Raw genomic sequence first — 23,373 nt, forward strand, 5'->3', positions numbered from 1 at the left:
CTCGGCCATTTCAGAGGGCAGTTAAGAGTCAAACCACACTGCTATGCATCTGGAGGCCAGGTAAGGATGGCAAATTTCATTTCCTGAAGGGCATTAATGAACCAGATCGTTTTTTACGACAATCCGATAGTTTCATGGTCACCATTACTGATGCTAGCTTTTTATTCCAGATTTGTTTAATTTATTTACCTTAATTTAAGTTCTCCAGCTGCTGTGGTGGGATTTGAACTCACATCTCTGGATTATTGGTCCAGGACTTTGGATTACTAGTCCAGTAACAGAACCACAATGCTACCGTTCCTACATAGACACTAGATGACAAGCCATTAAGGAAATCCAGGCCTGTAGTTATAAGTTTCTCACTTAACATGCCTATTTATTATTTTTTTATATATATGAATATATCTTAAATTATCTGTCGATACAAGTTATGCAGCAAAACCTGAATAATGACTCTAACAATCTCGATTCCAATTTATCCACATCAATTGCATTTAATGAAGCAGAGTCTCTTAATGTTATAGACAGATGCATGGACAATGGATTGGTGCATTTAAATATGCAAACTAATCATACTTACCCAGAAGTGCCTTGCTCTGTAAAGGCATCGATGACAAGTGGTAGTTCATCTTTGACTATAAATAGGTAACTCAAGATGGCTAAAATAAAGGGAAAATCACTTTAGCATGCAATCAGATTTATTGCTATTCATCATTTCTTCCTCAGCATATGTTTTGACCTTCATTCAAGAATGCCACCAACTATATCCAATATTCTAACAGGCCTCCTGGAGCGTTTCCCACAGTGAGTTGCTGAATACTCTCTTTTATAATGACTCCAGTTATTTGCACTGTGTTTCTGGCTGATTGGCACTCCATTATCACATGACCTGATTGCTGATTGGTCCCCTTGGAGGATAAGCTACACCCAGAAATTTCTCTGGAGTGTGTAATTGGAACCGCCCAGCCCAAGTTCTGAGTGACTTTGCAAAATGTAATTCGAGCCATTCTGACTTCAGAACTCCTCTGCAAGCAGTCAGAGAGGATAGAGCTCGCAGCAAAAGCCTCCTAAATCCCTGACCCCAACACAAGAGCATTCTCCTCCCCCAGCTGAAGTCTCTAACATCCTCAGCCCAAGTTCATCCCCCACCACGAGCCCAAGTTCCTTACCCCCCAACCCCCCAGGCGAAGTGCATTCCTCCCCCAGCTGAAATCCCTGACACCCCTCGCCCAACTTCACCCCCTCCCAACTCAAGTGCATGCCTCTCCCAGCCCAAGTTCTTGACCTTATCCCCGCCCCCTCCCCCCCCCCCCCCTGCTCAGCCCCGCCATAGATGGGGCATTGTGTGTGGGTCACGGATTATTAACAGGTTTATTGGGTATGAAGTGAATAGTGACAGTGTCGTGACTTCTGGATTTCATCCACTGTGGGTGTAAAGGGGGTTGAAAGAACGTGATACGGCTTCCCCGAGTTCCCTCTCTCCCCTCCGATCCTCCCTCCCGCTTTCCCATCTCTCTCTCCCTCTCCTCCCCTACCGTATCTCTCTCCCCTCTCTCCCCATTTCTCTCCCTCCGCTCCCATGTCTCTCTCTCTCCCCACGCACCCCCCCCCCCCGTGTTTCTCTCTCTTCCTCCTCGTCTCCCTCCCTCTCCTCCCACCCCCGCCTGCCTCTCGCCCACCTGATGCCTCTCCCCCCCCCGCCTGCCACCTCTCTTCCCGCCCCACCCCCGCCGCCGCCTCTCTCTCCCTCGCCCACCTGCTGCCTCTCTCCCCCCCCGCCTACCACTTCTCTCCCCCCCCCCCCGCCCGCCACCTCTTTCTCCCCAGCCCCCGCCTCTCTCCTCTCTCTCCCTCGCCCACCTGCTGCCTCTCTCCCCCCCCAGCCTACCACCTCTCTTCGCACCCCCCCCCCCCCGCCCGCCACCTCTTTCTCCCCAGCCCCCGCTTCTCTCTCTCCCGCCTGCCGCCTCTCTCTCCCTCGCCCACCCGCTGCCTCTCTCCCCACCCCCCCCACCAGCCGCTTCTCTCTCCCCCCCACCCGCCACCTCTTTCTCCCCAGCCCCCGCCTCTCTCTCTCCCGCCTGCCGCCTCTCTCTCCCTCGCCCACCTGCTGCCTCTCTCCCCCCCCAGCCTACCACCTCTCTTCGCCCCCCCCCCCACCCGCCACCTCTTTCTCCCCAGCCCCCGCCTCTCTCTCTCCCGCCTGCCGCCTCCCTCTCCCTGCCCGCCTGCCGCCTCCCTCTCTCTCTCTCTCCCATTACCTCTGATGTTTTCTCTCCCCCAGAAGGCCATAATAATGCAAAGGCTGGAAGCAATGTTTCAGCAGCGGACTACATGCGGACTCGTTGGGGCCACACTTCCGGGTTTAAGGAATCTGCACATGCGTGAGGGACGGAATCCAGAGGACGCAGGCACAGAAAAAACAGTGCATGTAGTCACTCTGATTTAGGATAGGAGTGTCATCAACAAAGTGCGACAAGGAAAGTGTTGCAGGGAGTGAAGTGTGACATTTACAGGAAGAATATGCTGTACACTAGACTGTTGTTATATCTATATATATATATGTTCTTTCCTGTTCTGTTACAACCACTCTGCAACCAGTAACACAAAAAAAAATCCAATTTTTGTTTTATCAAAACAAATTCTCTGTGCCAATGCTGATACAAATTAGAATTTTGTATAGCAAAGCAAAAATTAAATCTGTATTTTGTTTGCTGGCTTATTTTGATGTGTGCCAGAAATACATTTGAGAGACATGGACACGTTGCAGGAAATTTAAAAAAAAACATTCAATCCCACTTCCGGCCTTCATCATTATTTCTCATTTCTCGTACTCATCAACCACTCCCTTCGCCCCACAATTGGCAGCTGTGCCTTCAGCTGTCTCAGCCTTAAACTCTGTAAATCCCTCCCTAAACCTTTCTGCCACTCTATCTCTCGCTCCTATAGGAGCTTCTTAGAACTTAAAAAAATATTAAATTAAATAGGAGCACATCTACCAGATGGCAGTATGCACACTGTGGCTCTAAAGCCAGTGTGACTCAGAAAATGTATTTACAATCCAAAGCACTGCATTAATAATATTCCCATCAATTATAGCAAGTATAAATGATATGGAGAGGGATTATAAATGAGATAAAGAATTTGTGCATGGCAAATTAACAGATGCATCATGAAGAGAGCCCTATTTAGTGGCAAATTCAATTTATCTCTTATTTTTGAATCTTTTTATTACTTTTAGTATTAGCTGTAGAGCATCCGTTGAGGTGCTACCGGATTATAGATCATCTGTATCTAGTTTGGTTAGCAGTAGTTTGAAGAAGTGGAGTTGCTCCTACAAGCCACACTTGACTGATTCCTCTCCTTTACATAGACGGCAGCAAGCTACTGTTCAGAAGGATTTGTCCCATCCACTGTATTTCTCAGCGCTCCCATTACCAACACTGTTTCAGTGAATTTGCAAAGCTGCTCATTTTATGGAATAAGACACAGTTATGTGCCTTCTGCAGTGCCTGATCTGTTCCAGTTGATCAAATTATTATTGCATTTAACAAAGGGAAAATTGAAGGAAATTAAAGACCACAGTCAAATCAGGGCTGCTACTTGTTCAGAAGCAAGGGAATTAAGAGCAATGATAGAAAAGATTTGTGTATCCCCTAAGATTCCCCACCACAGTAGAGGTGTTCATGGGGAAGGCAGCTTTAAATGCAAAGACTAGAACATACTTTGTCCTGGTAGTTTCTTCTTGTTATTTTAAAAAAGCCCGAGTTACCTTGTTGTGGTTGAAGGGTTGCCTGCCTGATTCGAGCGCTGATGGGCAGCTCGTCATTTTGGGTGGGCGAGAAATCCGAGGATCAGCCAATAATTGTGTTAGAAAAATTGATGGGATTGAAGGCCGATAAATCCCCAGGGCCTGATAGTCTGCATCCCAGAGTACTTAAGGAAGTGGCCCTAGAAATAGTGGATGCGTTGGTGGTCATTTTCCAACATTCTATAGACCCTGGATCAGTTCCTATGGACTGGAGGGTAGCTAATGTAACACACTTTTTAAAAAAGGAGGGAGAGAAAACAGGGAATTATAGACCGGTTAGCCTGACATCAATAGTGGGGAAAATGTTGGAATCATTTATTAAAGATGTATTAGCAACGCATTTGGAAAGCAGTGACAGGATCGGTCCAAGTCAGCATGGATTTATGAAAGGGAAATCATGCTTGACAAATCTTCCAGAATTTTTTGAGGATGTAACTAGTAGAGTAGACAAGGGAGAGTGGATGTGGTGTATTTGGATTTTCAAAAGGCTTTTGACAAGGTACCATACAAGAGATTGGTGTGCAAAATTAAAGCACATGGTATTGGGGGTAATGTACTGACGTGGATAGGGAACTGGTTGGCAGACAGGAAGCAAAGAGTAGGAATAAAACGGGTCCTTTTCAGAATGGCAGGCAGTGACTAGTTCAGTGCTGGGACCCCAGCTATTTACAATATACATTAATGATTTCGACAAAGGAATTGAATGTAATATCTCCAAGTTTGCAGTTGACACTAAGCTGGGTGGCAGTGAACTGTGAGGAGGATGCTAAGAGGCTGCAGGGTGACTTGGAAAGATTAGGTGAGTGGGCAAATGCATGGCAGATGCAGTATAATGAAGATAAATGTGAGGTTATTCAATTTGGTGGCAAAAACAGGAAGGCAGAATATTATCTGAAGGGTGACAGATTAGGAAAAGGGGAGGTGCAACGAGACCTGGGTGTCATGGTACATCAGTCATTGAAAGTTGGCATGAAGTACAGCAGGTAGTGAAGAAGGCAAATGGCATGTTGGCCTTCATAGCGAGAGGATTTGAGTACAGGAGCAGGGAGGTCTTACTGCAGTTGTGCAGGGCCTTGGTGAAGCCGCACCTTTAATATTGTGTTCAGTTTTGGTCTCCTAATCTGAGGAAGGACATTCTTGCTATTGAGGGAGTGCAGCGAAGGTTCACCAGACTGATTCCCGGGATGGCAGGACTGACATATGAAGAAAGACTGGATCGACTAGGCTTATATTCACTGGAATTTAGAAGAATGAGAGGGGATCTTGTAGAAACATAGAAAATTCTGACGGGATTGGACAGGTTAGATGCAGGAAGAATGTTCCCGATGTTGGGGAAGTCCAGAACCAGGGATCACAGTCTAAGGATAAAAGGTAAGCCATTTAAGACCGAGATGAGGAGAAACTTCTTCACTCAGAGAATTGTAAACCTGTGGAATTCTCTACCACAGAAGGTTGTTGAGGCTAGTTCATTAGATATATTCAAAAGGGAGTTAGATATGGCCCTTACAGCTAAAGGGATCAAGGGGTATGGAGAGAATGTAGGAATGGAGTACTGAAGTTGCATGATCAGCCATATTGAATAGTGATGCAGGCTTGAAGGGCCGAATGGCCTACTCCTGCATCTATTTTCTATGTAAGCATGGACCTGTTCAAGCACCTTAGGGGAGGCTGGACAGATTGACATAGTGGTGGTGGTGGGGCGGGGGGGGGGGGGGCGCGGGGGGAGGGGGTTGAGGTGACACATGGCAAAACTAAAGGGTTTTGGAAAGGCATGGAAGACCTTTAAGTAATACTGAATTCTTAAAACTACCAAATCAAGAAATTATTTATTCCCAGACATATTTCCAGTGATCCATTTAATTTGTGCTGGACTTGGCCATTTCCCACTCTGTACCGTTTGCAAATAGTGAGCAGGCTCCTTGCTGATGCTGACTAAAATGGCATTGGGGTCCTAAAGATGATACAGGATCCCAATTTGTATTAAATAATGAGGCTTCTAATGGGAGGGCTGGCCACCTAAATTGAGGCCCACTTGAAAATTGTGTCAGGCCAGAAGTTTATTTTACGTTTTACATCTTGCTATCACCCCGTCCAGGCTATAAAATGGAATAGTAGAGAGCCACCAATGTATCAGGTGTAGAATGTGAAAACTAAACGCATAGAACAACAGACTCAAAACAAAACTGAGGAACTGGTGATCTGAATGTTAACATAACACAGGTGTAAATAAAAGTTCCCTAGTTTTGTAAATATTACCTCCAATGTTCTGTAGCGATGTTGCTCCAAATACTGCAAATTTCCCAGATTTACCAAATGCTAGTTGTCCCAGTGTTTCATAAACCATGGAACCTAAACGCAGGAACATTTTTATAGGTTAAAAAATTAAGCTTTCAGTTTAAAATTTCAAAATGCTCATAGATTTTCTCCAACAATTGCTCATTAGTTGCGTTGAAATTGTTAGTAGATCATTATTGAAGGTGTGTTGTGATTTGCTGTACTTTTTCATTTATAGTATCTGATCTCACAAATCACATGCATGAAATCTCTGCATTCCAACAATGTCATTAATATTGGTGAAAAATGCATTTTCCCCCCTAAAGAAATGACTGGCCCACTGTATCTCACTTGGGAGTAAGAACACCAAAATGCTTATGAAATCAATTATATTTTAGTGTTGGGTTTTCTGTTTAGGCAAGGTTTTGTATCACTTTACACCCTAGTACTGTCGAGTGCGTCATATCAAATTTCCTGGCTCCCAATCCAATTGTCTGATCTTGTAATTTTTCTCACCTATGTGCAAGCACAAACTGATTTGAAAAGGCTATTTTTGTCCTAGATTATTGATCGTGATTCAGATATTCCAAACAAGTAGAGGCTAAAGTAATGATGAAACTACATTCTTGAGTTAATGTAATTGATAGGTTTTTAAAATATATGAAACTGAAACAGCTTTTAATTTATGGCAAGTATTAAGGTTGTGTTTTAAACCATGTTATAAATAAATTAATAATTTAAGACCATTGCCCATTTTCAGGTTAATTTTCGCTTGATTTCTTTTTTTCAAAAGATTAATTTAATTAGTTGAATTTTTTTTCAAGCTATTTAATTATGTTGCAAATTCCTGATGAGAAGCCCTTTTGTTCAAAAACAAAATCATGACAATCTTCAAAAGTATGGCTTCTGACTTTGTGGTACTTGAAAGCAAGGAAAGTTCAGGCTCCGGCACATATATATGTATTTTAAAAATATCAAAACTGTGCAAACCTTAAGTACAGCCAATGTGGTCTGTGACACGTTTTTTAAACATGCAAATAACTGCTGAGTATGGAAAAAATTAAACTGGTACATTTTAAAAGAAAGAATGACTTGGATTTATATAGCGCCTTTCACGACCACCTGACGTCTCAAAGCACTTTACAACCAATTAAGTACTTTTGGACTGTAGTCACTGTTGTAATGTAGGAAACGCAGCAGCCAATTTGCACACAGCAAGCTCCCACAAACAGCAATGTGATAATGATCAGATCATCTGTTTTTTTGTTATGTTGATTGAGGGATAAATATTGGCCAGGACACTGGGGATAACACCTCTGCTCTTCTTCGAAATAGTGCCATGGGATTTTTACATCCACTGAAGAGAGCAGATGGGGCTTCAAAGTTTAACATCTCATCCGAAAGACGGCACCTCCGACAGTGCATTGCTCCCTCAGCACTGCAGTGGAGTGTCAGCCTAGAAACCAGAACTGAAGATTATTTTATTGATAAGCAAAGAGTCCTGAAAGCACCGAGTAATTTAACAATGAATTCCGGTGCTACACTTTGACAGAAATTGAAGTTATCTTACCTGTCATGACTGAAATCTGGAGCAAAAGGTGAACAGAATACAGTGACATCAGAGTGACAACAATTAAAAGGAACCTGCAGAAGAAAGTAAAGTAAAACAAATGTTCCTTCTGTCCTGAATGTAGCTACATAGCTCGTTCTCAGATTTATTTTGTTCACTTTTGTTTAAGCTATGAAAAGAAGACATTTCTGGCATAATAGTAGACAAAGATAAGCGGGCTGATAGCGTAAAATGGGCGATATCAATTCAGCCGCCCATTATACATCTCTCCCGGAATGAAAATCGAGACAGATGTACAACACATGGTTGAATTGGCCATTTTACACTAACGCCCAAAGTCAAAATTATCCTTAAGTACATGTTATAATTTTTCCATGATAATTTTAAAAGGACTTATTATGTATTCTAGTGAACTTCATTTCACAACTTGCTTAGTTACTATGTGAAAGAAATAGATCGGAGGTCAAACTGTAAATTCTGAAATAATATGGCCAGAATTTTCCCCTAAAAAAATCAGGTGGGTTTGGAGCATGGGATAGTTATATTGTTAAAAATTGGATTGCCAACCCGATCTCACCTCCAACATGCCCACTTCCAATTTTAATGGAGGTAGGACGGGAGTGGGCAGCCAACCTGCTCCCAGGGGGTGGTACATCAATTTAAATATTATTATAATTTTATTATAATGAGGCTGTAAGCCACTTTTTTAACCTCCATTTTGAATTTAACTGCATGTAGGCAGATTTCATGCAATTTGTGAAAACTGGCAGCAAATCCAAGGTGGGGACTGCTCCATTTGGAGGGAAATGGCTTTATATAAACGTCACGAGGCCTCCAATCGCCTCCCCTGGCCTCCGATCCCCACCATGAGGCCTCCCCCGCCACCGATGATGTTGAGGCTGGCCACAATCTTCCGGTGGCCGGCTCCAACCCTCTCTCACCACTCCTGCCAATCCCAGGCTGACAGTCACCCCCCGCATCCCCTCCCGCGATTCCTGACCGAGCCAGCCTGTCCCCAACATCAGCCCACCCCCCCCAGATCCCCGACCAAGCCAGCCAATCCCAGATCACTCTCTCCACCACCCCTCGCCCCCCTCCCTTGGACTGACCAGTCACTCCCACTCTGCCATCTGCAGGCTTACCCACCTGCAGCCAGCCTACCTCTCAATCTGGCTGGCGGTGGGTGGGAATCTGAGGCCTCAAATGCAAATCAGGCCCTGTCATTAAAGTTGGCTAGCCCCACGGGAAACCCGGCCTCCCAGGTTTCCTGCCCGCCTCAGAGGCCACCCGTCCCCAAGCTGCCTACCTTCAGAAAATTCCAGCCAACGTCTTACCCTGGATTCCTTTAAAGAAATCCATTAAGCTTTTCACTAAAAGGTCAAAATATCAGCCATATAGAAAGTCTGTTATATTTATTGTAATGTGCCACAACCCTAATGGTTTGTTATTAACAATTGGCATTGTAAAATCTGATGCTTTGTTCACATTGCAACAAAAGCCATCTCTACGTCAGATCTCGAGATCAGCAATTAATGGTAATCAACCCCAGGACTTACAGGTCATATAACCTGCATAAAGGTGAAACTCAGACACCTGACTTTACAGTGCAACATAATGGTCTACATGTATGGGAATAACGGGGTAAATTTTTGTCTTCACCGCATGGATGGTTACCGGGCAGAGTGCTTGGCTTGCCCATTATATACCAAGTCATCAATTTCAAATTGAATGAAAATTGGATGGGTTCTATTATGAATGAGTGATCCTCTCCCCTACATTATCGTGCGGTGAAGCCAAAAATTCAGTAAGTTTGATCATTACGCTCTAAGGACAGCTCCTAAACTCAGTTGTCAACTGTCCTTCACAAAATGGGGGCTGAGACTTTAGCTTCATTTGTTGAGGGTCCGCACACTGATGAAAACTTCAACTGAGGAAATCTCCCCTGTGCTTATTATGGCAGTCTGTCACTTCGCACAAGCAGAAGCTGTTGCTAGCACGTTCCTTTTTTGATGTGAAATAGTAGCTGCCAAGCACTCACATTAAGTGTCAAAACAGGCTAAAGAAAAAAAAAACACAAATAGCAACAAACCATCTAAATAAGGCTGGAAACAACAGCACCCCTGACATACATGTGTGCACACTAACAGTAAATGACCATTTGCGGTCAAATGTTATGTACAAATCCAGGCAAAAGATCAGTCAAGCACCTGCAACAGAACACAGCGAAGTTACTGGATGTCATTTTCATTGGCAGTTGTGGATAAGCACCTGTTATTCCAATGAAGTCAATGGGAAGGAAAATTGAGTCGAGTTCCCGAGAGAAATCATGATCCAGGGGATTGCACTTTTAACCAGGCAGCCAGCCTCTTACTTTCCTGTGCAGGGGTGGGGGGTGTTGGAAGGCGGGGGATCATCGGAGGGGTCGGGAGGTCAGAAGGCTGGTGATCTCCGAAGGGCTCGAAAGGATGGAGATCAGAGGGGTCGGAACATCCAGGGGTATTCAACATTCAGGGGTATTCAACATTCAGGAAGGATAGAATAAAAGGAAAAGGAGGCAGGGTAGCATTGCTGGTTAAAGAGGAGATTAATGCAATAGTTAGGAAGGACATTAGCTTGGATGATGTGGAATCTATATGGGTAGAGCTGCAGAACACCAAAGGGCAAAAAACGTTAGTGGGAGTTGTGTACAGACATCCAAACAGTAGTAGTGATGTTGGGGAGGGCATCAAACAGGAAATTAGGGGTGCATGCAATAAAGGTGCAGCAGTTATCATGGGTGACTTTAATATGCATATAGATTGGGCTAACCAAACTGGAAGCAATACGGTGGAGGAGGATTTCCTGGAGTGCATAAGGGATGGTTTTCTAGACCAATATGTCGAGGAACCAACTAGAGGGGAGGCCATCTTAGACTGGGTGCTGTGTAATGAGAGGATTAATTAGTAATCTCGTTGTGTGAGGCCCCTTGGGGCAGAGTGACCATAATATGGTGGAATTCTACATTAGGATGGAGAATGAAACAGTAAACTCAGAGACCATGGTCCAGAACTTAAAGATGAGTAACTTTGAAGGTATGAGGCGTGAATTGTCTAGGATAGATTGGCGAATGATACTTAAGGGGTTGACAGTAGATGGGCAATGGCAGACATTTAGAGACCGCATGGATGAACTACAACAATTGTACATCCCTATCTGGCGTAAAAATAAAAAAGGGAAGATGGCTCAACCGTGGCTATCAAGGGAAATCAGGGATAGTGTTGAAGCCAAGGAAGTGGCATACAAATTGGCCAGAAATAGCAGTGAACCTGGGGACTGGGATAAATTTAGAACTCAGCAGAGGAGGACAAAGGGTTTGATTAGGGCAGGGAAAATAGAGTACGAGAGGAAGCTTGCAGGGAACATTAAGACGGACTGCAAAAGTTTCTATAGATATGTAAAGAGAAAAAGGTTAGTAAAGACAAACGTAGGTCCCCTGCAGTCAGAATCAGGGGAAGTCATAATGGGGAACAAAGAAATGGCAGACCAATTGAACAAGTACTTTGGTTCGGTATTCACTAAGGAGGACACAAACAACCTTCCAGATATAAAAGGGGTCAGAGGGTCTAGTAAGAAGGAGGAACTGTGGGAAATCCTTATTAGTCGGGAAATTGTGTTGGGGAAATTGATGGGATTGAAGGCCGATAAATCCCCAGGGCCAGATGGACTGCATCCCAGAGTACTTAAGGAGGTGGCCTTGGAAATAGCGGATGCATTGACAATCATTTTCCAACATTCCATAGACTCTGGATCAGTTCCTATGGAGTGGAGGGTAGCCAATGTAACCCCACTTTTTAAAAAAAGGAGGGAGAGAGAAAACAGGGAATTATAGACCGGTCAGCCTGACCTCAGTAGTGGGTAAAATGATGGAATCAATTATTAAGGATGTCATAGCAGCGCATTTGGAAAGAGGTGACATGATAGGTCCAAGTCAGCATGGATTTGTGAAAGGGAAACCATGCTTGACAAATCTTCTGGAATTTTTTGAGGATGTTTCCAGTAGAGTGGACAAGGGAGAACCAGTTGATGTGGTATATTTGGATTTTCAGAAGGCTTTCGACAAGGTCCCACACAAGAGATTAATGTGCAAAGTTAAAGCACATGGAATTGGGGGTAGTGTGCTGACATGGATTGAGAACTGGTTGTCAGACAGGAAGCAAAGAGTAGGAATAAATGGGTACTTTTCAGAATGGCAGGCAGTGACTAGTGGGGTACCGCAAGGTTCTGTGCTGGGGCCCCAGCTGTTTACATTGTACATTAATGATTTGGACGAGGGGATTAAATGTAGTATCTCCAAATTTGCGGATGACACTAAGTTGGGTGGCAGTGTGAGCTGCGAGGCGGATGCTATGAGGCTGCAGAGTGACGTGGATAGGTTAGGTAAGTGGGCAAATGCATGGCAGATGAAGTACAATGTGGATAAATGTGAGGTTATCCACTTTGGTGGTAAAAACAGAGAGACAGACTATTATCTGAATGGTGACAGATTAGGAAAAGGGGAGGTGCAACAAGACCTGGGTGTCATGGTACATCAGTCATTGAAGGATGGCATGCAGGTACAGCAGGCGGTTAAGAAAGCAAATGGCATGTTGGCCTTCATAGCGAGAGGATTAGAGTACAGGGGCAGGGAGGTGTTACTACAGTTGTACAGGGCCTTGGTGAGGCCACACCTGGAGTATTGTGTACAGTTTTGGTCTCCTAACTTGAGGAAGGACATTCTTGCTATTGAGGGAGTGCAGCGAAGGTTCACCAGACTGATTCCCGGGATGGCGGGACTAACCTATCAAGAAAGACTGGATCAACTGGGCTTGTATTCACTGGAGTTCAGAAGAATGAGAGGGGACCTCATAGAAACGTTTAAAATTCTGACGGGTTTAGACAGGTTAGATGCAGGAAGAATGTTCCCAATGTTGGGGAAGTCCAGAACCAGGGGTCACAGTCTAAGGGATAAGGGGTAAGCCATTTAGGACTGAGATGAGGAGAAACTTCTTCACCCAGAGAGTGGTGAACCTGTGGAATTCTCTGCCACAGAAAGTTGTTGAGGCCAATTCACTAAATATATTCAAAAAGGAGTTAGATGTAGTCCTTACTACTCGGGGGATCAAGGGGTATGGCGAGAAAGCAGGAATGGAATACTGAAGTTGCGTGTTCAGCCATGAACTCATTGAATGGCGGTGCAGGCTCGAAGGGCCGAATGGCCTACTCCTGCACCTATTTTCTATGTTTCTATGGAACAATTGTTGGTGGAGCAGGGTGGGAAGGCTGGAGAGGGGGTCGGGATCAGAGCTAAAGGGGGTTTTAGAGGGTTGGAGAGAGGGTTGGGAGGCCGGAAGGGGGATCGGAGTTGGAGGCCTGGGGGCCGAGTAGATCAGAAGGGTCATGGGGGTGGTAAGCAATTGCAGGGAGTTGGCGAGGCAGGAATGATGGATCTAGCATGGAAGTGGAAAAGCCCTTACTCCCTGGATCCAGCAGTCCTCGCCTTCCTTTAGCTGGTGGGTTCCCCGAGGCCCGGAAATTAGGCCAGCCAACCGTTAAAACCAGACGTGGTCGGGCTGGGGTCGGGAATCAGAGTTTTAACACTTTAACCTCCCACTTGACCCCAACCCAGCCGTTTATTGAGGTTAAATTTCCCCATAATCTATGATGGGAACAGAAAAGGGGAAAACAAATTGCAAGAGACGTTGGGAAGAGCAAAGATTTCTAAATGGTCATAGCAGACAATGCATCAAAGTACAAGTGGAACTGCTAAAGATTAGCAAGGTGAAATGGTAGAAAAGGAAAAAATGCACACTTTTTTTTATAACACCTTCTCCACTGGAGAAGGATGGCATTCCTTCAACAACAGCTGAGAGCATAGGAGATCTGAGTTTCTTGAGAAAACAGAGAATAATAAGTAAATGGTCACTAAAAAATTGGAGAGCTTGAATATTCATAAGATGAAACAATGGAATATATTCAGGAAGACAAAAGGCAATGCAGGCTAAAGAAAATAAATTGGCATAAATGTTTCAATGCTCAGCAATTATTGTGGGTGATTACATGATCCGGCACTCCAAGTTGGTAGGGGTACTCATGCAAGGCACATCTTGGGAAATCTCTGGTTGAACACCCTCAATTTATTAAGCTGCAAGGACTGCTCCTCACTGGGTGTGCCAGATTTTGGAATCAACCTCGTGTCACAGCAGATGATTGATTTTGCTACAATTATTTAAAAATGTCAAAAACATGGGTTCTTGGTATTATTAGCCAATCAGATTAACATCTAAAAATACAAAGGCATTGGGGCATTTTTGAAAGGAAACAATTCAACAAAATTTAACATGAGTGTAGGCAATACTTCTAAGATAACGCGGGTTAATGAGTGGAAAGAGTGAAAGTAGCAGTTATTAATGGCAACAGTTCTAATTAGTGCACCAGCATTCTGTCTTGGGGCCTTGGTTGTCCACAATAGTTATAAATAGTTTTGATGAAGGCATTAAAAGTAGAATGTTTAAGTTTGCAGGGTATACCTATTTCTCAATAAAAGTAAGAAGTTCAGCAGAACATTCAAAAAGCTCTAATGCAGTTTAGCAATTGGATAGGTGAATCTCAAATGGTAATTAAAGTTGAGAATTTGAAGTAATATATTGATATTGGTATCAAAATATGAATGGAAAAGGAAGGTTATATCATTAAATAAGGTAAGTGAAGAAAATGAGCTAGTTGTAATAATTTGCTGAACTAAAAGTAATGTCATCGAATAAGACAATTGTTGCAAAACCAAATAACATATGAAGTGTGTGCATTTAGATCCTAGAATATAAATACAAGGAGGCTTTATGGACACTATATAAGGTATTAGTGAAATCACAGGTGGAGTAATGCGAGCAGACATGGTCAACATTTTCAAATGGCGTAAAAGTGGAAATCTTTAATGAAAGAGCAACAAAGGGATTTAGGCAACAGGTTTATGATCACTAAGTTATGAAGAAAATTAACTATATTCACATTTTGAAAGAATGGAGGTAAAGCGAATATAGAATGATATTTTGGGTAAAATCATAATAGATGAACCAGGGAATATGATTGTAAACTGAGCAAGCATAAAAATTAGCAATAGGAATTGGCTTTTTAAATTTTAGAGTTCTTCATTTATTGAATTGACTGCTGCTTGATGCACACTGGCTCTTGTTGAAGCATTAAAAGGAGAGTTGGATCAATTTTTGATTCAGCAAAAAAGTAACGGGATATTGGGCTGGGATACAGAAGTTTTTAAAAGTGGTCAATTGTGGGTCCTTCAGTGAGTAGACTGGATAGGCTGAATGGTCTTTTTCAGTTCCTCTATTCTTCATTCTTAAAACAATAATAAACGATTGTAATAAAAACAGAAAATGCTGGAAATACTCAGCAGGCCAGGCAACATCTGTGGAGGATCAGAGTTGACGTTTCAGGTCAATGATCTTTTGAGTTAACGTTTCAGGTTGATGACCTTTCAAAAAGTCATTGACCTGAAACGTTGACTTTGTTTCTCTCTCCACAGAAGTGCTACATTTTCGGCAACGGTGGCGATTCGGATGCGGCCGGCAGTGGTGGTGTGTGGGGAATGCGCTCCTGGCTCCAGCCCATCCGCTCACAGCAATCTTCTGTTGATGGAGCTTGTTAAGCCTGCGCTGAGAGGTTCCCGGTCAATTAACAGGAAGTGGGTCTGACCATGGCCAACCTTTTTTTGACAGTTGCTCTGTCAGTGTTCTGCAGCATTGAGCAGTTGATGATGCTGACGTTGGGGCTGATCGTGGTGGGATTCTGAGGACCAAGGTGAGATTTTTTCAAGGGCACTGATGCTGCTGGAATAGATGGCAGGTGAGGTTGAGATGACAGAAGCGATCTGTCAATAATGAGAGAAGTTGCTCCAAGGAGGTGACAGTGAATAGAGAGTTCACTGCAAAAACTTCCAAACTGCAAACAGCTCAAAAGTTTCTTCCAAATCCTGAAGGTTCAGCTTCTGATGTTAAAAAGTGATCAGCTGTGAAATGGTAGCTTTTATACCACTTTTGCAGCTGTCAACTAGTCACAGCAATGGAGAGTCACTGAGAACCCGACTCCATTTACCTGGCCTAAAACCCGAGCGACGACAAACCCGTCCAACAGTTGGTAAAATTGGAAATGCCTGTTTTTAATCCTCTTAAGTAGCATTCAACTACCTGTTTATGACCTTAATTAACTGGCCTGCCGCTTGCTGCTGGGTTTGCGATCCGCACGCAGACCTGACATGTCAGAAACTCAAACGGAGGCAGGTTTAGAGCGGGATCTCGACCCGCTGTCAATCAGGGCCATTTTGGCAGCAGGTCAGCCTCCAAACCCGCACTCACAGGGCTGGGAAGATTTAGACCATGCCGCCTGACCTGCTGAGTATTTCAACAACAACAACTTGTATTTCTATAGCGCCTATAGTTAAACATCTCAAAGAGCTTCGCATGAATATTATGAGATAATAAAATTGACACCAAGCCGCATAAGTATGAAATTAGCGCAGGTGACCAAAAGCTTGGTCAAAGAGGTATGTTTTAAGGAGCATCTTGGAGGAGGAAAGAAAGATAGAGAGGCGGAGAGGTTTAGGCAGGGAGTTCCAGAGCTTGGGTCCTAGGCAACAGAAGGCACCAATAGTTGAGCAATTATAATCAGGGATGCTCAAGAGGGCAGAATTAGAGGAGCGCAGACATCTCGGTGGGTTATGGGGCTGGAGGAGATTACAGAGATAGGGAGGGGCGAGGCCATGGAGGGATTTGAAAATAAGGATGGGAATTTTGAAAATCGAGGCATTGCTTAACCAGAAACCAATTTGGTCAGCGAGCATGGGTGAGTGGGACTTGGTGCGAGTTAGGACAAACATAGCCGAGTTTTGGATCACCTCTAGTTAAGTAGGGTAGAATGTGGGAGCCCAGCCAGTGTGCGTTGGAATAGTCAAGTCTAGAGGTAACAAAAGCATCGATGAGGGCTTCAGCAGTGAATGAGCTGAGGCAAAGGTGGAGATGGGCAATGTTACAGAGGTAGAAATAGACAGTCTTAGTTATGCTGCGCAGATCTGGTCGAAAGCTCATTTCAGGGTAAAATATGACCAAGGTTGTGAACAGTCTCATTCAGCCTCAGACAGATGTTGGCGAGAGGGATGGAGTCAATGGCTAGGGAACGGAGATTGTGGCGGAGACCGAGAACAATGGCTTCGGTCTTCTTAATATTCAATTGAAGAAAATTTCTGCTCATCCAGAACTGGATGTCAGACAAGCAGTATGACAATTTAGAGACTGTGGAGGGGCCGAGAGAACTGGTAGTGAGGTAGAGCTGCATGTCATCAGCGTACATGTGGAAACTGATGCTGTGTTTTCAGATGATGTCGCCAAGGGGCAAATGTAAATGAGAAATAGGAGGGGGCCAAGGATAGATCCTTGGGGGGGGACACCAGAGGTAACGATGCGGGGGCGGGAGGAGATGCCGTTGCAGGTGATTCTCTGGCTACGATTAGATAGATAAGAATGGAACCAGGCAAGTGCAGCTGCCCACCCCCCTCAGCATTTTCTGTTCTTATTTCAGATTTCTAGCATCCACAGTATTTTGTTTTGTACAGACATGTGTGGATGAATTTAAGGCACTAGTTCCATTGAGGGATTAGATGCCATTAGAAACTGCAAGAGACAAACTCTCACTTAAATTAATGTCTTATAATTCTTGAGAGAGATTATCTAGTTTCCATGTGAATAGCTAAGTGTATTCAAGGACAGTTGCTAGGACATGTGGCAAGTACTGAGTGCAGTCTCACTTTCTCCACAAATAGTAAGATGTGTTATTCATTTTATGCACCTCGTAAATATGGAAGTTTGAGTGGATTTTCTGGCCCTGAATTTAATGCTACCTAGTGAGCTGCTCAACATTCAATTACTCTCCATTTGTTTCTGGTGTGTGTATGCACAATCCTGTCACCTACCTTCATTTGCTGAACATTTTATTATTAAAGAAACCAACATTTTTGGATAAACTCAGCAAATTTCAAATAATGGTCCTGATTGAATGATTCAGCATTTAAATCAAACTGTACACCTTCAATTAAACTTAAAACTCAGTCTCCTCACGTTTTATAAATAATTACTTTGTTTTATCTAGATCGCTGACATTCTCTGTAATACAATTCAGCAAAGCTGACCCTATTAACATGCTCCTTGGCCATCACACAGTTCAAAGTGAGCTGGATACAATTTATAATGAGAAAAAAATTGCTACACATTGTCACTTATATATCCAGTGTATCCACACCCAACAGTTCTATACCATGAGTGTATACAGAATGACTCCCAAAACATCACAGCAGTAGGTTTTCTGATTAAATGCTGCAAGAGAAAATATCGGAACACAATTGTGAATGTGATATGGATAATCTACATAACATCTGAAAATACATCAATGCATTCTGATAGTTCAAAACCATTGTATCAAAAATAGTATAATTTGATAACGACCAAAATGTTGGCAATCAAGAGAACTAACTATACAATAGCCTCTTTACGAGATAATAGGGCAATGCTGTGCGGTATTAGTTTGAAGAGAATAAGCTAGGAATTGGTGTTGGGCGGTGTCAGATCGGCCGCCCGTTATACGCAGCGCCTGATATTAGGTTGCATTGACTACAGTGGAACCGAATATCAGGCGCTGTGTAATGGGCAGACGATCCCATACCACCTGTTTTGTGCCGCCACCCAAGACAAATTTCTCGGCCAACATGTTTTATTTCTGATTGTATTAAAATTAAAGTAACTGTTCATTATAAGAAGCAAAGATACGAACTACAATGATAATATTAATGTTTGATACTTACGTAAATGATACAATCCCTGTATTGGCCATTGCATATGATAAGCCCAAGAGCCCACTGCCAATGATGGCATTGCTCAGGTTAAACACAGACATTTTACAGGAGGTAAATCCAGGATGCTAAAGGAAATGGAAAAGTAACATTAATCTGACATAATAGATATTTGGAACTGTTTTATAAGCCTCTAACACATAAACAAACTCATTGACATTACAAGTTGCAAGAGCAAAGCTTGTAATCATCAGAATTTTAAAAACAGTTATGAATTTTATATAATGTAACTAAATATAAATCTTGAAAGCAACCTGAATGTCATAATGCAGGTGCATATTAATTGTTATTTGTATTGTGACAGCCTTACTGAACTATATTGTTATTTGATTTATATTAAGGATTTTCCCACTTTCTGAGGCTTGATACATAATTTATAAAAGACATGCTATAATCTACATTTTTGTTTTATTTATTAATATGTTACTTAAAGACATAGAAAAGGATTAATAAAGCAAAACAAGCACAAAGTGAACAATTTTTGTGCGCCTATTATAAAATAGGTAGCAATTACAGTGTGTACTGTTCTCGTCTGAAACTGGTTTGTTAAGTATATTTTAAAAAACAGATAGATGATTTGCTGGACACAATGGAAGTTATTTTACAAGTCTGTGCTGCTAGCAGGGTGCTTCACCCTATGGCAATGCACATCAAAGACTGAGGTGTGCACTGCATACGATTTCCCGATTATTAAAATAAATGGTCAGAAAATCGTGAGTGCAACTCCTATCGTGTAGAACCTCCCCCACCACCTGATAATGTACAGCCTCCGCCCCTCCGATCGTGTACAGAGCCTCTGCCCCTCCCCCAGATCATGAACAGAGCCTCCATCCTGATCGTGTACAGAGCCTCCGCCCCCCCGGATCATATACAGAGCCTCTGCCCCCCCCACCCCCCTCCAGATCATGAGCTGAGCCCCCACCCCAATCATGTACAGAGCCCCCACCCCAATTGTGCACAGAGCCTCCTGCCCGATCATGTACAGCACCCCCTCTTCCTGATCGTGTACAGAGCCCTCACCCCGATCGTGTACAGAGCCCCCTCTCCCACGATCGTATACAGAGCCCCCTCTCCCACAATCGTATATAGAGCCCCCTCTCCCACAATCGTATACAGAGCTCCCTCTCCCACGATCGTATACAGAGCCCCCTCTCCCACGATTGTGTACAGTGCCCCCTCACCCAGACTGTGTACAGAGTCTCCCTCTCTCCCAGTTTGCGACTAGGCCCTCCACTAGCTGCCGGGGACGTTCCTACAGGCCTCCGTTCCCCCGTCCAAGCTGTCAATCTGACTGGGTGACGAGCAGGACCCTGCATTCCCTTATTTAAATAATGCTCTGCCGTTAAGATGGGCAGAGCTTCCGCAACCATGGCCTTGCCGGATTCATCACCTGCTATCAAGCTCCCCTGAACCCCCCGCCCCACCCCTAATATTGGAGCCATAAAATCACCCACTAGGTTTCTTTGCAATAGATCTTCACAGCTTACTAAACATCCACATCAAAACTGCCACACTGCTGACTCTTCTTTTGAAGGTTGCAAATGTGTTCCGACAGTCACCTTCACTAAACCAGTGGTTACTTACATTTTCATTTTTCTTCATTCCCACAGGATTGTTTGTATTTGTACTTTCAAAATCGGTATCATGACCACTTTGTCTGGAAGACAATAATGCATATACCATTTAAATCCATGGTTATAAATACACTGGAATTATCCATTGCTTGGTTCTATATTCTCATTTTAAATATCCCAAATTATTGTTTAAGCCGCATTTTAGACTCCCCTAAATGATTGTTCAGTGTTCCGTACTTAACATGAATATATCTTTTTTTATTTTATTAAAGTGAATTGGCAATTCTAATATAACTAATGCTAAATCATACACCCTAATGTTAAATATTATTCTATCACCTCCATAATGTGGTTTATTTTCTAGCCCCCTAAAGATTAAATAACTAGCACAATTGTCAGGTGGGGGCAAGTAACTTGAGAATGCTCCCTCGGTAATTTAAAAAGTAGTTCCAATAAGAATTACTCTAACTCAACAACCATTTTGTGATACTAACTGTCCTGAGAGCCTAATCAAGAGCTCCACAAGTTTGGATATCTGACACCATCCTTACAAGGAGGTTCATTTGATACCTGTAATAAATATCCAAAACCTTATTATACAAATTATGTTAAATAATTTTAGAACAGGCAATAGTTTCAATTATCATGGACACTTTTGGAATTACATTACATATAAAAAGTGGATACCTTTTCATTCCACCCTTTGAAACTGTAAAATCTGTGGGGTTGGAGCCATCAGCGTTGTTGCTTGCCTTAAATTCCAGGCTATCCATTTCAACTTTCAGTTCAGCTTTTAGCGTAGGTCTTCACAAAAATTATTCAACTTGGTCTCAAAGTAACCTGTTCAGACCAACACAGGGTAGCTTTAATCACTAAAAGCAGAAATGACACATTTAGAAGGGAAGAACTGTCTGAATACATGGCTGGCCTAATCATATCGAGAGCAAACTTCTACAAAAAGAAAATTGTTTTGATCCATGTAATTCATGTAAATAACAATCATATAAAATTTCAGTTAGTAAATATGGTGCGTAGAACAACATTTTTAAATCCCTAATTTATCATTCTGCGAACTAGTTCTGGTCTTGCTGCAATGTGCGAAGAAGATTCTCTGCAGCATAGTACTATTTGGGGAGTAGGAGAAGAGGTGTTAACAAGTTAGTACAACTGTGTAAACTTCCAGATTGTTAGTCCTAAGTTTTGTATTTTTGTTGAATGACATTGCTGGTCTTGTAAGAACTCCAAAGGATTTATTTATCAAGAACATTGAGATGAATGATGTGCAGAGACTGCATCAAAATAAATATGTTTCTTGTTTATTTTTAATGAAGCAGAGGTGCAAAAGTGAATTCAGTAAAAAATAATAGTAATGATTTAATCGCTTGTGATCTACTGGTATCCATTTATAAAACTTCAATAGAAGAAAGAATAGTGCCAGAGGATTGGTGAACAGCAAAGGTAGTTCTTATCTTCAAAATGGGAGATAGAACTAAGGAAACTATAGACCAATTAACTTAATGTCAGTGGTAGGAAAGGTACGAGAATTTACTAAAAGATCAGGTAACGAGATGAAGAACACAAAAGATAGTTCGCGTGGATTTCTAAAAGGAAAAGTCACGTTTAACCAAACTTCCTGAGTTCTTTGAAGAAATAACAGAAAGAACAAACAAGTGCAATGCAGTGGGTATGGTATTTCAGAAAGCCTTCGATCAGGTTTCACAGTAGGAACTCATGACAAAGGTCAGGGGTGTGTGAACTCGGGGGCCAGGTAGCAGAATAGATTGACAGGTGGCTATAAAACAGAAAACAGAGAGTAGGCGTTAAAGGTTCATTTCTCAGACTGGCAGAAAGTAGGAAGTGGTGGTGGGAAGTGGTCCCCAAGGGATCTGCGCTGGAACCATTGTTGTTCACCATATGCATAAATGATTTGGAATCAGAAATCAGAGGTACAGTGTTACAATTTGCAGTTGATAAGACTGGAGGGCAGCAGGTAGCTAATAGTGTGGAGGACTGCACCAAAGTACTGGAAGTGGTTTGCAGAGTGGATGGATAAATGGCAACTGAAATTCAATATAGCAAAGTGTGAGGTGGTGCATTTTGGCAGGAGGAATAAGGAGGCCATTTATTCCTTGGAAGTCAAGAAACTAAATAGGGTAGAGGAGCAAAGTGATCTGGAATATTCATGAAACACTAAAAGTAGCAACACAAGTTGATGAAGCCATAAGAGTACAAAGTATAGTTTGGACCCCATATTGCGGCGTGGTTATGCTAACATGATTTGCTCGTGGACAATAGAACCATAATAGGTTGGAGCAATAACTGCCAAAGCTGTTAACAGTACAAACCACTAATTGAAGCTGCCATTGAGACCTGACTTTGCCTGAAATCAGCAGAGCTTTTAAATTGTTAATTATTGAACTGCACAAAATAGTCACTTGCTTAACAGGTTTTAAGTAGCACCTTTTTAATTGATGGTTATAGCAATGGTTTGCACCATTTGCCAGATATAGATGCTGTCCGTGATTAACCTGGGCAGTATAGTCCAGGTGGTGTGGACTGTAGTAGGGTTAATTTCTAGAGGAATAAAAGCACAAAATCAAAGAGGCAACGTTAGATTAATATAGAACCATGGTTAGACCACACTTGGCGTACTGTATGCAGTTCTGGTCTCCATGGGGGGGGCGATTTTAACCCTACTCGCTCACAGAAACCTGGCGGGTGGGCAGTTAAAAATCACCCTGGCTCTCACCTGTCTGAAAGCCACCATGATTGCAACATCTGCAATTTTAACCTGCTCACTTGATCAGGCAGCAAGGACAGGCACTCGGAGCTAACAGGGTCCACCTTTGCATATGCATGTTGCGGCCCGATGACATCATTGAGACTTGACTGTATTTTTAAACTCAGGCTTGAAAGGGGAATCTACCCAAAGTGAAAATCGGGGCCATGTGCAGAGCTTTGGGATTTTTCTGAGACACTAAAGCACATGTTCTCTTATACCTAATGCATACCAATGAGCTTGAAAAACTTAACTGCAGAATCACACAAATACAATCTACATTTACACTGGGACAGTTATGTTTGTGCAGTTACTTCTTTGTTTACATTTTGTCAAGTTTTAAGTTTGGAGCCAGAATCATGGGACAGTTCTTTACATTAAGCACATTACAGTTCATTAAGATTCAAATATGGATACAAATGGGCAGTTCTTCTACAT

The 23,373-nt window shown here is 42.8% G+C and overlaps 1 protein-coding gene across 1 annotated transcript in view; it reads right to left on the reverse strand.

The window, feature by feature from the left end:
- The window catches only part of LOC139281525 (sodium-coupled neutral amino acid symporter 1-like), a 63,399-nt gene that overhangs the window by 18,936 nt on the left and 21,090 nt on the right, over positions 1-23,373 (reverse strand). The window contains 6 exon segments of the mRNA XM_070901694.1: positions 581-659; positions 6,068-6,160; positions 7,656-7,729; positions 18,535-18,650; positions 20,167-20,239; positions 20,844-20,960. Of these exon segments, the coding sequence (XP_070757795.1) occupies positions 581-659; positions 6,068-6,160; positions 7,656-7,729; positions 18,535-18,650; positions 20,167-20,239; positions 20,844-20,960 (552 nt within the window).

Source organism: Pristiophorus japonicus, chromosome 15, assembly GCF_044704955.1.
Source record: "Pristiophorus japonicus isolate sPriJap1 chromosome 15, sPriJap1.hap1, whole genome shotgun sequence".
Classification (NCBI taxonomy): domain Eukaryota; kingdom Metazoa; phylum Chordata; class Chondrichthyes; family Pristiophoridae; genus Pristiophorus; species Pristiophorus japonicus.